General features: G+C 35.9%; 1 protein-coding gene across 1 annotated transcript; it reads left to right on the top strand.

Annotated features, from left to right (window-relative positions):
- Window positions 1-9,072: 9,072 nt before the first annotated feature.
- Window positions 9,073-11,502, top strand: LOC307152719 (uncharacterized protein). The gene is made up of 4 exons (XM_079861583.1): window positions 9,073-9,233; window positions 9,525-9,875; window positions 9,955-10,236; window positions 11,019-11,502. The coding sequence occupies exons 1-3, from the start codon at window positions 9,134-9,136 to the stop codon at window positions 10,080-10,082; spliced, it is 579 nt and encodes a 192-aa protein (XP_079717709.1). The 5' UTR covers window positions 9,073-9,133; the 3' UTR covers window positions 10,083-10,236; window positions 11,019-11,502.
- The last annotated feature ends 4,382 nt before the right edge of the window (window positions 11,503-15,884 follow it).

Genomic DNA, 15,884 nt, shown 5'->3' with positions numbered 1-15,884 from the left:
TAACACTGGAGTTTTTGCTGTGTACAAAGAGCCGTAGTTAACTGACAAGCTGAGCCATATCGCATTAATTATCGCTGGCGATACGTCCGCGATATTGATGCGATATGGCTCAGCTTGTCAGTTAACTACGGTTCTTTGTAGTAAATGCCGCTCCATCTGAAAGCAGGTGATGGCGATTTACTACTAATCAAGGAACCGGCTTTACTGACGAGATGCGCATAACAATATCGCGATTTAAATCGCCCAGCCCTAAGATCACATCTTCTCTTTGTTCATCTGGCTGTTTATAACTGAACTACAGCAGCCAAATACAATCTAAAGTAAAAAATGTAAGGGTCAAGAGCCCAACTAAACTAAACACCAATCACCATAATGGTGACCATTTTTAAAATGAATTTTCTCCTTCAGTGATTCTGCTTGTTAACATCAGGTGTCTTCAATAATGCTCAATCATCACTAAATTAATCACTTAATTATCTCATTAACTTTAACACTGTGTCAGTGTTAATTATAACACTCTGAGTGTGGACTCATATAAACTCTGAGCAGTGTTAATTTAACACTGGGGATTTTGCTGTGTAGGTTGATTTTACTCCGAACCATCCCTTTAATGAAACATTTTTCCTGTGGATTTTACTGTGAAGCTTTAAGACAGAAATGTATTGATCCTTAATATTTAAAGGACATTCGAAGAATGTTTGTCAATGAATGTTTTCTGCCAAAATTATGAGAACATTCATCAAATACTAACGAGAATATGTGGTGATTTCATGAACATTGTTTTGAAAGTGTTTAATTCTCACACTTGCAAAACTTTACACCAATTTAAGAGAAAAGTTAGGAACAATAAAACAAGTTCGTTGTCATTCTAACCCAGCGGGCATCTTGATGTCAAAATTACGTCAAGAAATAGGTCAAAAATGAAAGTCATATTGACGTCAAAGTGTTGATGTCAATTTGATGTCAAGATTTGACCTCTGCTGATGTCATTTTGCCAAACAAAAAGGTGAAATGCATGGCCGTACACTTATTACCAGCTTCACTTAAAACTAACCAGATTTACTTTATTTAATTTCTGGTTTAAATAAATATAATATTTAAATAGTTTAAAATATATTAAACATATTTTGATGACACCATGATGGTGGTTAGCGTTTGCTTTAGTTGTGCTCTTGACCCTTGACTCTTTAAAATAAAATTTTCTCTGGTTGCTATAACTGTGTGTTTATAAAGCACAACTGTTGTAGCTACAAAAGCCATGAGATCAGGAGATGTTGGCGGTTTATTGAAGATGATGACAATATCATCATGTAATTGCCTGAATTGCTGATCTTATTCAGTGTCTAATGTTTTGTTATATAGGACTTGTGATTTTAATGTTGTATTATAATAGAAGCCATTTAATTTAACAGCATGAGAATAACGTTATTTTAAATTAATAAAGGATTTTAAAAAAACATTTAATGCATTAAACTCAACATTGTTACTTAGCTATCAAGAATCAGTGTATGACTCTCAACAATGGTGACAATCAATGAAATGCTTCATGCTGCAGTGCATGCTGGGAACCACCAATCAAAACTCACCCATATCTCCCAGCATGCATTGCGGCATTAATACATTATGCAGCTGGAGTTGATCTGATTATCTGGATATTTTGTTTGATTGTCACCATTGTTGAGATTCATATGCTGTTTCTTGATGTCTGTGTGTGTCTAAGTACTGCCATAGAAAGGTTTTTGTGCACTAAATAGTTATTAAAAACCAAGTACATTATTTGATAAAGAACACTGCTAGATATGCTGTAGAATCAAATTACTTCTATCATGAATAAAACCGCTTTTAAACCACAAGTCCCATATAATCAAATCATTAGACACTGAACATAATCAGGGATTCAGGCAGTTACATGATGATTTCATCAATAAACAGCCAACACTTCCTGATCTCAGTTTCTGATGGCTTTTTTAACTACAACAATTGTGCTTTATAAACACACAATTAAAGCAGCCAGAGAAATTTTTATATTAAAGAGTCAAGGGTCAAGAGCACAACTAAAGCAAACGCTAACCACCATCATGGTGACTTTAAAATACAAAATATGATTTCATTAAAATGGAAATTAAATAAAGTAAATCTGGTTAGTTTTAAGTGAAGCTAGTAATAAGTGTACGGCCATGCATTTCACCTTTTTGTTTGGCAAAATGACATCAGCAGAGGTCAAAATCTTGACATCAAATTGACATCGACACTTTGACGTCAATTTGACTTTCATTTTTGACCTATTTCTTGACGTAATTTTTCCAAGAATGTAATTCTAAGAACGTTTTCTCCCAACATTAAGAGAACATTTAAAGAACCTACAAACAATGTATAAATAATGTTTTTGTGCTAACCTTTTGAGAACATTAATAATGACCATATAATGTTGAAGAAACACTATATTAACGTTACTGGAAAAATGTTTGTTCATAACTTTGAGAGAACCTTGACAGAACATTTGCCAAAGTTATGAGATTGTTCCCTGGTGGTTCTGTGAATATTGTTGGCTCTTTTATGATGAATAGCTTGTAAAGCTCCTCATTTATTGTTGTCTGAATGGATAAAAAACTTTCATTGAACATCTGTGGTCCTGAATAACTGAAAATCTGCAGAGGTGGAGAGTCCAGGGGTCAGAAAGTAAAAGTCCTGCCATATTTTTATTCCACCCATGAACTCACACAGCAAAAACTCCAGTGTTAAATGAACTCTCCTGGGAGTTTATTTGGCTCCAGACTCAAGAGTGTTAAAGTTAATGAGATAATTTAGTGATTGATTGAGTGATGATTGACCATTATTGAAGACACCTGATGTTAACAAGCAGAATCACTGAAGGAGAAAAATCACAATGTTAGTCACCATTATGGAGATCAGTGTTCGATTTAGTTGGGCAGTTGACCTTCAAATAATTATTTTTAGATTTTGTTTGGCTGTTGATCTGAGTTATAACAGCCAGATGAACAAAAAGAAAAGTTGATCAGGTGGTGTTGGTTATATTTTAACATAATCATAATTTGATCTGAATCACTGAACTCATTTAGAGCCTAATCTCTGACTTAAATGTATATTGGTCATTACAACATCACAGTAATTCTACAGATTAAGATCCAGATTTTTCAATATAATTCAAATTATTTCTTAAAAGTTGTTCTGATAAAGAAAAGGAAAATCTTTCTTTAAGGCACACACAGACATCAAGATTCAGTGTATGAATCTCAACAATGGTGACAAAAAGAATATTCAATTAGGAAAACAAGACAATTCAGATCATAATTTATTCATACCGCAATGCATGATGGGAGCCATGGATGAGTTTTGATTGGTGGCACCCAGAATGCACTGCAACATGCTTTATTATTGTCACCATTGTTGAGAATCACAGGCTGATTCTTGGTGTCAGTGTGTCCAAATAATATATTTTTTCAAAGTCTTTAGATCAGAACAACTTTCAAGAAATCTTTCTCTGATTACATTGAAAATGATTAACATGGCATAATATTAGAATCACAGGCTGTTGTAATCAACAAGGTAAACTTAACTCTCTAAAATAGTTTTGTGATTCAGGTCAAATTATGATTATGTCAAAACATAACCAACACCACCTGATCAACGTTTCTCTTTGTTCATCTGAGAGTTGTAACCCAGATACAACAGCCAAACAAAATCTAAAGTTATTAGTTTAAGGGTCAAGAGCCCAACTAAAGCAAACACTGATCTCCATAATGCTAACTTAAAAAAGAGATTTTCTCCTTCAGTGATTCTGCTTGTTAACATCAGGTGTCTTCAATAATGCTCAATCATCACTCAAACAATCACTTAATTATCTCATTAACTTTAACACTCTTGAGTCTGGAGCCAAATAAACTCACAGGAGAGTTCATTTAACACTGGAGTTTTTGCTGTGTGAGTTCATGGGTGGAATAAATATATGGCAGGACTTTTACTTTCTGACCCCTGGATTCTCCACCTCTGAAAATCTGACACATTTTATTCAGGTTTTGGTACAGTGGTGAGCCGAATAGCTATCTAGGTAGAGATGAGGACTGCATTGAATTGGATCCTACAAAAGATATTGTGAACAACTGGAATGATCTGCCATGCTCTTATACAAGGAAATGGATTTGTGAGAAATAAGTTTCATCCAGTCTTGATATGCTTTTGCTTCTATGATTGATGATCTATGAATCATTCTTATTGAGAATGTATAATTTCTGATTGAGGTTTCTGTCTTTTAAAAAACTGTCATCTGATCTTAATATGAATTTGTTAGAAGTGAAATGTAAAATATTTTCTCATTGCTGTAATAAACTCAAAACATCCTGTTTCTCACGATGTGAATGAGGATGATCTGGGACACCAAACCTCTGATGTGTTCATGACTATTATTCTGATATTGAGTGTCTGTGAAACTGCTTTTAAGTTGTATTGCTTTCACTTTTAATAAAATGGTCAATTGTCATTATTATCACAGCATTTTTGTTTTTATTTCATATTTCATTCTTGTGTATCTGTTTATTGCACTATGGCTATATTTGCTCCAGTCCAGCAGGGGCAGCAGAGAGCAGGTTTATCAGACTGAAGTGATCAGAGAGGAACAGAAACATCAGATTCAGGCACTTTCTGCTGTTTCCTGCATCATCAATACAAAGGTCCAGTTTGACCTGTTTAAGGGTGTTTGAGTTTATTTGAGTGCTCACAGATTCCTCTTGTTGGCTTTTGAAACCGATAACATGTGGTTGAATGTACAATACACAAACACAGTAGTGTATGAGTCTGCAGGGAGTTTTTAGGTTGGACTGCAAGTTTTTATTCAGTGTGATATGAAACCACTTCTTGTTTAGAGTTAGCAGCATAGAACACACACACACACACACACACACACACACACACACACAAATAATTTAAATTGAATTATTGAATGCATAGATATTAAGAATACAACTGGACCTTGAACACAGAGCAACTGTCTGAATGAAGGAGAAGATGAAAAGCTCAGTAAGTAGAAAAATACTTTAAAGCTGAAATTTACTCCCCGATCTCATCCCAAGGCGTCATATACTGACGCTTTTGACATTTCGTCTACATCAAACGCACATGGCACCCTTTAGCGTCAATATGAGACGCAGATAGATATGGGCCAGAAGGCGCCTCCTAGCGGTCTAACCCTAACCCTACACCAGACCTAAACCTACCCATAACCGAACAAAGCTCTGTGCGTGTCATATTGACGCTAAAGGGTGCCATGTGTGTTCGATGTAGACGAAATGTCAAAAGCGTCAGTATATGACACCCTACAAAGAAACAAGAGCAAAACCCAGATAGCAACATTATTTCGGCCCGGATCCGGCCCACATCCGGCACTTGTGGAATACGGATCTGGCCCACATGCAGCGTGGAATGACGGCACTTGTGTGGCCCACTACTGTTTGCCAGATCTGGGCCAGACGCAGGCCATAGCAATGCCACATGTCAGCCAAGAGCAAAGAAATAAACCAGAACTGGACCTTATCTGAGCCACAAAGTCTGTGTATATTAAATATGGAGTCATCTCAGCCTTAATAAGCCTGTTAACAAGCAGAATCACTGAAGGAAAGAAGAGAACAGAAAAAGAGACGAGCAGAAACACAAGAACTACAACTGACTTCAGCCACAGCCTATAAGATGAAATCAACTGAAGAAAAAAAAAGACATTAAATCTGTGAAGATCTCAGCAGAGGAGGATTAAACAACTCCACAAACAGCATTACCAGCTTCACTTATTACTAACCAGACTGACTTTATTTCTGTCAGACGTCTACAAAAGTTCTTATTGAGAATTAACAGAGGTTTAACTCAAATATGTTTCATTTAAAGTCACCATAAGAGTGATTGGTGTTTCCATTAGTTGGGCTCTTAACTCTTAGCATATCTTAACTTTTAGTCTTTTTTGGCTGCTGTGACAGTGTGTTTGTCAAACACATTTGCAGCAGCAAAGAAAGCTAAAGTGAAATGTGATGATGATGGTTACCTGTTGATGGTTTTATAATCATCATTAAATAACCTCGTTCACTGATGTCTTTGGAACCTAACAATTGTGTTAATCCGTTAATACTTTCACATCACAAACCCTGTGTTACTGCAGCATGAGATCCAGCAATATTATAACAATCAGTTTAAAGCTTTTAACAAACATGGGATCAAACTATTAGCTTATGCTGACACACACAGATATCAACAAACAGCGTATGAATCTCAACAATGGTGACAATCACAAATATTTTGATAGATTAATTCAGAACATCACTGAAAAGCTACTAATTCACAACAAAAACAACAGCAAAAAATAAAACCAAATTTTTAGAATCAAACAAAATTATAGGACAATTCAGCAGCATCATTTATTAATGTTGCAATGCATGCTGGGAATTTTGTACTATGCTGGTACCCAGCATGCATTGCAGCAAAATACTTTTGATTGTCACCATTGTTGAGATTCATACGCTGATTGTTGATGTCTGTGTGTGTCGGCATAAGCTAATATTTTGATCTAATGTTTGTTAAAAGCTTTAAACTGATTGTTATAATATTGCTGGTTCTCATGCTGCAGTAACACAGGGTTTGTGATGTGAAAGTATTAACGGATCAACACAATTGTTAGATTCCAAAGACAACAGTGAATGAGGTTATTTCATGATGATTATAAAACCATCAACAGGTAACCATCATCACCTGATCTCATTTCACTTTAGCTTTCTTTGCTGCTGCAAATGTGTTTGACATACACACTGTCACAGCAGCTAAAAAAGACTAAGAGTTAAGATATATTAAGAGTTAAGAGCCTAACTAATGGAAACACCAATCACTCTTATGGTGACTTTAAATGAAACGCATTAGAGTTAAACCTCTGTTAATTCTCAATAAGAACTTCTGTAGACGTCTGACAGAAATAAAGTCAGTCTGGTCAGTAATAAGTGAAGCTGGTAATGCTGTTTGTGGAGTTGTTTAATCCTCCTCTGCTGAGATCTTCACAGATTTAATGTCTTCTTTTCTCTTCAGTTGATTTCATCTAAGACTGTGTCTGAAGTCAGTTAAGCTTAAGTTTAGCTTAAGTTCTCCTTTCTTGTGTTTCTGCTCGTCTCTTTTTCTGTTTTCTTCTTTCCTTCAGTGATTCTGCTTGTTAACAGGCTTATTAAGGCTGAGATGACTCCATATTTAATATACACAGGTTTTGTGGCTCAGATAAGGTCCAGTTCTGGTTTATTTCTTTGCTCTTGGCTGACATGTGGCATTGCTATGGCCTGCTTCTGGCCCAGATCTGGCAAACAGTAGTGGGCCACACAAGTGCCGTCATTCCACGCTGCATGTGGGCCAGATCCGTATTCCACAAGTGCCGGATGTGGGCCGGATCCGGGCCGAAATAATGTTGCTATCTGGGAAGGGAAAGTGCAAAAAATTAATAGAGAGAAGAGTTTGTTTTGCTAAACATCTTTGGTTGTGGTGTTTGTGGAAGAGTTGTGTCTTCAGCTAATTTTCAGAGGTTTACTTACTTTTTCAATATGTTCGTATTCAGATATTTTACTGTATGTTTGTCTTCTAAAAGATTATACTCTATAGAACTGTCTGTAGAATTATCTAAAGAAAAATTTAGATTAAAATGTTGATTTTAAATGTTAAATCTAATAATATAGAATGAATTGTTCTTTGTGTGTTTTCTCTCTGTTTGTCAGGAGGAAGCAGGTGTTTGGTGTTGATGACAGTGTGTCTCGGGCTCATTTGTGTTCTTCTGCTGGTCTTCATCACACTGTTCTTGAATGTTTCTTGATAAATAGTCTACATAAAAATCACAAACAACACTTAAAAAAAAAGTTTTGTCAGTTCAACTTAGAAAATGTACTTCATGTGTTAAGGTAAGGCAAGGCAAGGCAAGATTATTTATATAGCACATTTCATACACAATGGCAATTCAAAGTGCTTTACATAGAAAAAATTAAAATAATAAAAATAAATAAGAATAATTAAACAGTTTAGAAAAATAAAATAAAATACAGTACAGTACAAACAGTCGGACGAACATTGGCACAGTGCTCAGTCAGTAAATGCACAGCTAAACAGAAGTGTTTTGAGTCTGGATTTGAATGTGACTACAGTAGGAGCACATCTGATCTCCTCTGGAAGCTGGTTCCAGTTGTGGCTGGCATAATAGCTAAAAGCGGACTCGCCATGCTTAGAGTGAACCCTTGGTATTTCTAGCTGATATGATCCTAATGATCTGAGTGATCTGCATCTACATCTACAATATCTGTTAACATCTACAATAACTGGTTTTGTTGAAATTAAATAAATGATTTAAAATGACTGATTATTACTGAATTCAGTGAACCTGAAAAAAAAGGTTTTACTGAAGCATATCTGTCAGTAGTACTTTTTTAGTTTTATATGATGAAAGTCTTTTTCCCCCTTGATGTTTTACACTCCAAAAAATAATTCAGTTCTTGGAGAAATGTAGGATCTTCTAAGCTTCTACCATTCAGATTTGAACTCAAAGTTAAAGAGTTATTTATTTACTTATTTAATTTATTTATACCATCATAGTGAAAATGGCAGAACAGTGACATCTACTGAGAAAATTAATATGTGAATATCCTGACAACCCACTTGTGTTTGATAACAGGAAGTCCTCATCCCACAATCTCTATTTCCCATCATCGTCTCTGTTCCTGAACACGACAGCGATGCAAATCATCATTCACTTCCAGTTTATGGTCATCAACACACAGGTCCAGTTTGGCCTGTTTTAGGGTGTTTGAGTCAGTTTAGGTGATCACAGATTCCTCTTGTTGGACGTTGTAGATGCTAACTTGATCACAGGGAAAACTACACAATGCTTTGAATATATGAGGATGAATATGCAATATGTGTTCAATCATACAGTAGTGTAAGCATACAGAGTTTTAGAGTGAGAATGAAATGAAATCCAGAGATTTATCTGTGTCTGATCTAATAAAAACCACTTCCTGTGTTGGTACTATTTAAAAACACAGCACACATCTTAAAGACCACACCTCATCTGTGAACACATACTGTAAGACTGCAAGACTGTGAGTTTGAGCTAATAATGGAATTAGAGACCTTTTATGTAAACAGAGATATTAATAACAGATCCAGACCTCCAACACAGAGTCACAGCAACGATGAAGGAAAAGATCGAAAGCAAAGTAAGCAGAAAGTTTCGTTTGACGCAGAGACGGTGTCGCTAATGTTTGAGCGGATGAGAAATGTTACGTAAAGTTTCAATCATTGTTTTCTGTGAAAAAAAAAAAAAAACTCATTGTTTCTGATTGAAAATGAAATGAAATGTTCAATATTTTACTGTATAGGAATTCCAGATGTTTGTCATTGTAAAAGAAAATAAAAAATCCCTACCGTTTATTTAAAAACAAAGGTTGATTTGAAATATATTTTTTAATAATATGAAGGTATCTGTGTGTTTTGTCTCTGTTTGTCAGGAGGAAGCAGGTGTTTGGTGTTGATGACAGTGTGTCTCGGGCTCATTTGTGTTCTTCTGCTGGTCTTCATCACACTGTACATCACCATCACAGCAGAGAGAGACCTGTTAAAGAGCACAGTTGAAGAGTTCAATCACACTATCAACAGCTTACAGGACAAGAACACTGATCTAATGACTGAAAAAGACCAATTGAAGAACAACTTAAACTCTTTGAGTCTGAAGAAACTGGAGCTGGAGACCAGAGTCAATGATCTCACTGCTGAGAAAAGCCAGTTACAGGGAAGTGTTGACTCTTTGAATCAGAAGAAACTGGAGTTAGAGACTGAACTAAGGAAGTTATCTACACAAGGTTTGTACAAATGGATTTATATGTTTAGTTGCACTTTACAACACAAATAATGAGCAACATTTTTCCTGTTTATTTAAAGAAAATGACAGGTTTTTCATATCCTGTGAGCAGAAGAGCTGGTCTGAGTGCAGGCAGTTCTGCAGAGATCGAGGAGCTAATCTGATCATTATCAACACCATAGAGAAGCAGGTGAGTTTGTGTGAGTGACTGTTAATAAATGAGAGGAATCACACTTACTCCTGTTTTTATTCACACAGAGGTTCATAACTTCATTCATCAAGAAGACAGTGTGGATTGGTTTGTCTGACACTGAGGCTGAGGGGATCATGAAATGGGTGGATAATTCACCACTGAATCAAGGGTAAGTGTCAGTGATAAAACACTCACAGAGAAACACTTTGAATGCATTTGTTAAATCCTTTTAATTCTCATTCAATTCTGTTTTGGTTATGTAAATGTTAAAATCTTTTCTTGATGTTAGAGGTACGTTTTTTGGTTATGATGTTCCTGAAACATTCTTTCAAACATTTAAACATCTGCTGTAAACAAGCAGAATCACTGAATGAAATAGAAACCAGATCAGAAAAAAAAAAAAAAAAAAAAAAAAAAAAAAAACCCTCAACTGAGTTTTCTTCAACTGAGAAAACTTCAGCCACAGTTCTTAGAGCTCACGATAACTGATGTTAAATCTCTGAAGATCTCAGCAGAGGAGGACTAAACAACTTATTACTAACCACATTTACTTAATTTATGGCAGACGTCTGCAGAAGTTCTTATTGAGAATTAACAGAGGTTTAGATGTTAATGTTTGGTTGAAATGTTCATTTGAAGTCAAGATTATGATGATCAGTGTTTGCCTAAGTTGGACTCTTGACCTTGATATTCCTTACTTTATTTCAGCAATTGCAGGTATTTGTTGAAGAAACACTCTATTAACGTTACTGGAATAATCTTTGTTCATAACTTTGAGAGAACTTTTCCAGTATGTTAGCCAAAGTTATGAGATCTTCCCTGTTAGCTGGGCTGGTGCTGTGAATTTTGTTGATTTGTTAAGCTCCTCATTTGTTGTTTGGATAATGGATAAAAACTTTCATTGAACATCTGGGGTCCTGAATAACTAAAAATCTGACACACTTTATTCAGGTTTTGGGACAGAGGTGAGCCGAATAACCATAAAAATGAGGACTGTATTGAACTGGATCCTAGAAGAGACCGTTTGAACAACTGGAATGATGCGACATGCACTCATGAGAATAAATGTATTTGTGAGAAATAAGTTTCATGCAGTCTTGTTGTACGTTTGCTTCTATTATTTTAGAAAATCATTCTTATTGTGAATGTATAATTTCTGATTGTGGTTTCTGTCTTTTTTTTTTTTTTTTTTTTTTAACTGCCATCTGATCTTCATATGACTTTGTTAGAAGTAAAATGTAAAATTGTCATTATTTTCTCATTGCTAATAAACTCACAACATCCTGTTTCTCACGATGTGCATGAGGATGATCTGGGACACCAAACCTCTGATGTGGTCGTGACTGTTATTCTGATATTGAGTGTCTGTGAAACTGCCTTTGAATTGTATTGCTTTCACTTTGAATAAAATGGTAAATAACCATTATTATTATAGTAAACTGTATTTTTGTTTTTATTTCATATTGCATTCTTGTGCGGGGCTTGACATTAATGCTTGTCCGGGACAAGTGGATTTTTTGAAGGGACAAGTAAAAGATAATTTTTACTTGCCCGACCGGACAAGTAGCCTGATTAAACGTCAATAACAAAAAAAATAACTAGGGAATCACTAAAATGAGAGAATGATTCTGATTGTATTATATTTATTGTAAGTTGCGATCGATAGTGGATAATAAATGTATTACTGACTGTAACAAGGTTGCGCTGTTGAGGCTCGCGCAGCCTCTCGAGGAGAAATCCAAACAAATGTAAACTCAGTTAACAACATACCCAGTCAACACGTTGATCTCACAGTGATCTCTCCATATGACCACAATGTGAGTTCACAGTGAGCTAAAAGTGTAACCGCACTGTGCACTCACTGTGTGCTCATATTATGGACACAATGTGAGTCACCCCAGCTAGAAATGTAATTGGACATGGACTCCAACATCACTCAGATGTTTAATTAAGTGATTAATTGAGTAATGATTGAGCATTATTGAAGACACCTGATGTTAACAATGTGAGTTCACAGTGAGCTAAAAGTGTAACCGCACTGTGCACTCACTGTGTGCTCATATTATGGACACAATGTGAGTCACCCCAGCTAGAAATGTAATTGGACATGGACTCCAACATCACTCAGATGTTTAATTAAGTGATTAATTGAGTGATGATTGAGCATTATTGAAGACACCTGATGTTAACAAGCAGAATCACTGAAGGAGAAAATCACAAATTGTAAGTTACCATTATGGTGATGGGTGTTTGCTTTAGTTGGGCTCTAGACCATTATATGTTTACTTTAATATTTACTGTTGTTTGTCTGCTGTTATTGATTTATAACAGTTAAATGAACAAAGTAAAATGTTATCTTATAGTGTTGGTTATGTTTTGACATAATCATGCTGTGATCTGAAAAAGGAAACTTATTGAGACAGTTTGGTTTAACTTGTTAGCAGCAGTTTACTGATTCTTCCGTCTATGATTATTAGTATTTTACTTATAATTCAAAATATGTAATAAACATTGTTCTGATCAAAATAAATTAAATTAATTTAAAACACAGACATCAATAATCAGCCTGTGAATCTCAACAATGGTGACAATAATAAAGCATGTTGCAGTGGCTGCCACCAATCACAACTCATTAATGGCTCCCATCATGCATTGCGGTATGAATAAATTATGATCTGAATTGTCAATTTACTTTTCCTAATTGAATATTCTGCTCCTCACCATTGTTGAGATGCATAGACTGAATCTTGACATCTGTGTGTGCCTAAAAGAATTTTTTTTTTTTTTTTAACAACTTTTAAGAAATCCTTTATATTATATCAAAAATTCTGGCCATTTGTGCAGATTCACTAACCAACAACATAAATCGAAGTCAGAAAGAAGGATTTTAATGAGTTCAGTGATCAAGATCATAACATAACCAGCACCATCAGTCACTTTTTTGTTCAACTGGTGATTATAATTCAGAAACAACAGACAAACAAAATCTAAAGTTAATAATATATGGGTCAAGAGTCCAACTAAAGCAACCATTGATCGTCATAACGGTAACTTACAATTTGTGATTTTCTCCTTCAGTGATTCTGCTTGCTAACATCAGGTGTCTTCAATAATGTTCAATCATCACTAAATTAATTACTTAATTATCTCATTAACTTAAACACTCTTGAGTGTGGACTCATACACTCCCAGGAGTGTTAATTTAACACTGGAGTTTTTGCTGTGTACAAAGAGCCGTAGTTACCTGACAAGCTGAGCCATATCGCATTAATTATCGCTGGCGATACGTCCGCGATATTAATGCGATATGGCTCAGCTTGTCAGTTATGTAGGATTGAGTGCGAAACAAACACAAATGAATCTTCCAGGTGAATTGTTCAAACATAATTTCTCACAGAACTGAACATTCCAGACACCAAATCACCAACCCCAGAGCCATAAAAGAAGGCTCCAGCCAGCCAGTCTCCGCTGACCAACGAAAACCCCCAGCTAAGAACTTTATGGCCATGCAAGCTTCAAAGAAGATGAGCCCAACTAAAAAAAAAAAGAACTGGTCAATGTAAGATAGCTTGGAAAAGAATGATTGGCTCAGAGATAGCACAATTCAGCCCGATCAAGATAACAGCAGAAGCTGCTCGAGCCCACAACATTCCAGACTCCCCCCTCCGTAAGGACCTCTGATAGACCTCAGGGTGTAAAATCGTTTCAAACCACAGAGCTGAGATTTTACCTATAACATAAATAAAATCATTCAAGAACAATTTTCAATGGACTTGGACAAGCATCATGCAACGACATGATTCTATATTGTTCCTACAATAGATGGGTGTATCTGATATGCTTAGATGCCATACAATTCATGTAATTGTTATAATTGTTAGATTTTTGAATGAAAATGTGTTGTGTTTCATATCGATGTGATCATATGTTCTTAATTCAAAGGATGGCTTGATTGAAATCTGTGGAAAATGTTTCGGATTCTTATAATAGTAATAATGTCTTAGCTGTGGCCTCTGTACTCTTTGCTAGAGCTTAGAGACTAAGGAGAGCACAGATAAGCTTGATTTATGATAAGAAGTGAAGAGAACGCCACCTCCTAAACAAAGACAGTGTCTAATTGGTTAGAACTGATCCAGGAGGCTGGGCGGACATTTGAGTTTAAAATCTTAACACCAGAACAAAGTTTAGAGTTTAGTGCAGAACCAAAAATGCAGCGGGAGATGAAGATCTAAGACAGACAAGTAACCATGTAAAACGCGCAGACGAAATAACCCAAATCAAGATCTGAAGAACATGGGTTAAACAGCTTCATTCAAGCCATCATCTACTCCTCTCAATTTCCTTTCTTTTCTTAGTTTCCTTTCTTTTCCGTTGTGAGTCTCGGTTCTAAGTTAAGTTTTGCGACAAGATTTCGAGCCACGTTTCTTCTGCAAAGCCAGCTTCAAACAAAGACTTTCATTCCGCCAGCACGCCACGTGACTGACCACGTGACCCAGACATCAGGCACGCGGAGACCAGCCAACGAACGGACCGGGAAAACCCCTTTCACGCAACAAAAAGGGAATCCCCAAAAGCAAAGACAAGCAAGTACTGCCTCCAGACTCTTAAACTGAACTGGTGTATTTGATACTGATTTAATAACCTAGGAAACGATAAAAGGGTTAAACTAATGATTGATGGTTCATTCAGGTTGTGTTTTATAAGTGCATAGAAACTTGGGATTACATCATCTCACTCTTAAACTCACTCTTAAAACTTAATCTTTCCTTACTCTCTTTCTTTCTGCAACGCGTATGAATGTGTGTGTCTGTGTTAGATATTAGTTGTATGTGTTAGAATAATCAATAAAGTCTTATTTTAAAGAGAAATATTACTTGTGTTATTGTGCTTACAAATTTAATGTCTTAAACTTCTGATCTAAGTTACCTTGCTAACTATATAGTGTTTCACTATAGTTCGGATATTTATATCCGCTGCAGAGTTGATAATTGCAGCCAGTTCAAATGAACCGCGAACGAGTCATTTGCTCGGTTGTAAGTGACTCTTTTGAATTCCCTATAAATTAATTAATAATTCCTTTGAGCTAAATTGTAATCACTACAAATTACAAATATCCTACATTATATTGGTGGAGAATAATGCGGGCAGTTTAACCTAAAATTGTAAGCATATACGAAGTAATTATATTTTCATAGTAGCCTATGCGGAGGAGAGATCCGAACCTCCGAGTCTGTGTGTATGACGTATGCAGCGCGCGCCGCGCGCTCTGTTTGAATGAATGTCTGTGCTTGAGCTGTTACTCTAGTCTAGTCTGCCTCCCCATTTTATTCTTTTTATTTGTTATTTTATTCAAACTGCAGTAAAATAACCCAAGATATAAGATCCCACGCAACGATAAGGTAACAAGTGAGCGTGTCCCTCGATTCTGAAATACTTTAATTATAGCTTAAGACATCTGCGTGTTCCAGAGTCTTTCAAATAGCTATAACGTTATGTGTGTGTGTTTGTATCAGTCAGAGAGCTGAATGAAATTAAAACTGCAGTAATTAAAATAACCATATTAGAACGAATATCCTCCTCATAGAGCGATGAGCGTGGTTCTAACGTTATTTATCTGATTCACCGTGCGGGTTCCACGGCGATGCGTGATAAACATCATAAGTATAACCTTATATTCGTCTGACTCAGTGCGTGTTCCACTGGGACGAATATTCTCCTCACAGATTAGTCTTTATTTCTCAGATTGTCAGTGCGTGTTCCACGGCAATCCCCGTGATATAAGCTTATCTGTGACTTTGTCTGTTCAATTAATTCGTG

This window comes from Squalius cephalus (assembly GCF_949319135.1).
Source record: "Squalius cephalus genome assembly, chromosome: 2".
NCBI lineage: Eukaryota > Metazoa > Chordata > Actinopteri > Cypriniformes > Leuciscidae > Squalius > Squalius cephalus.
The sequence above is the reverse complement of the archived record's forward strand: the minus strand, read 5'-3'. Positions and strand labels throughout refer to the sequence as shown.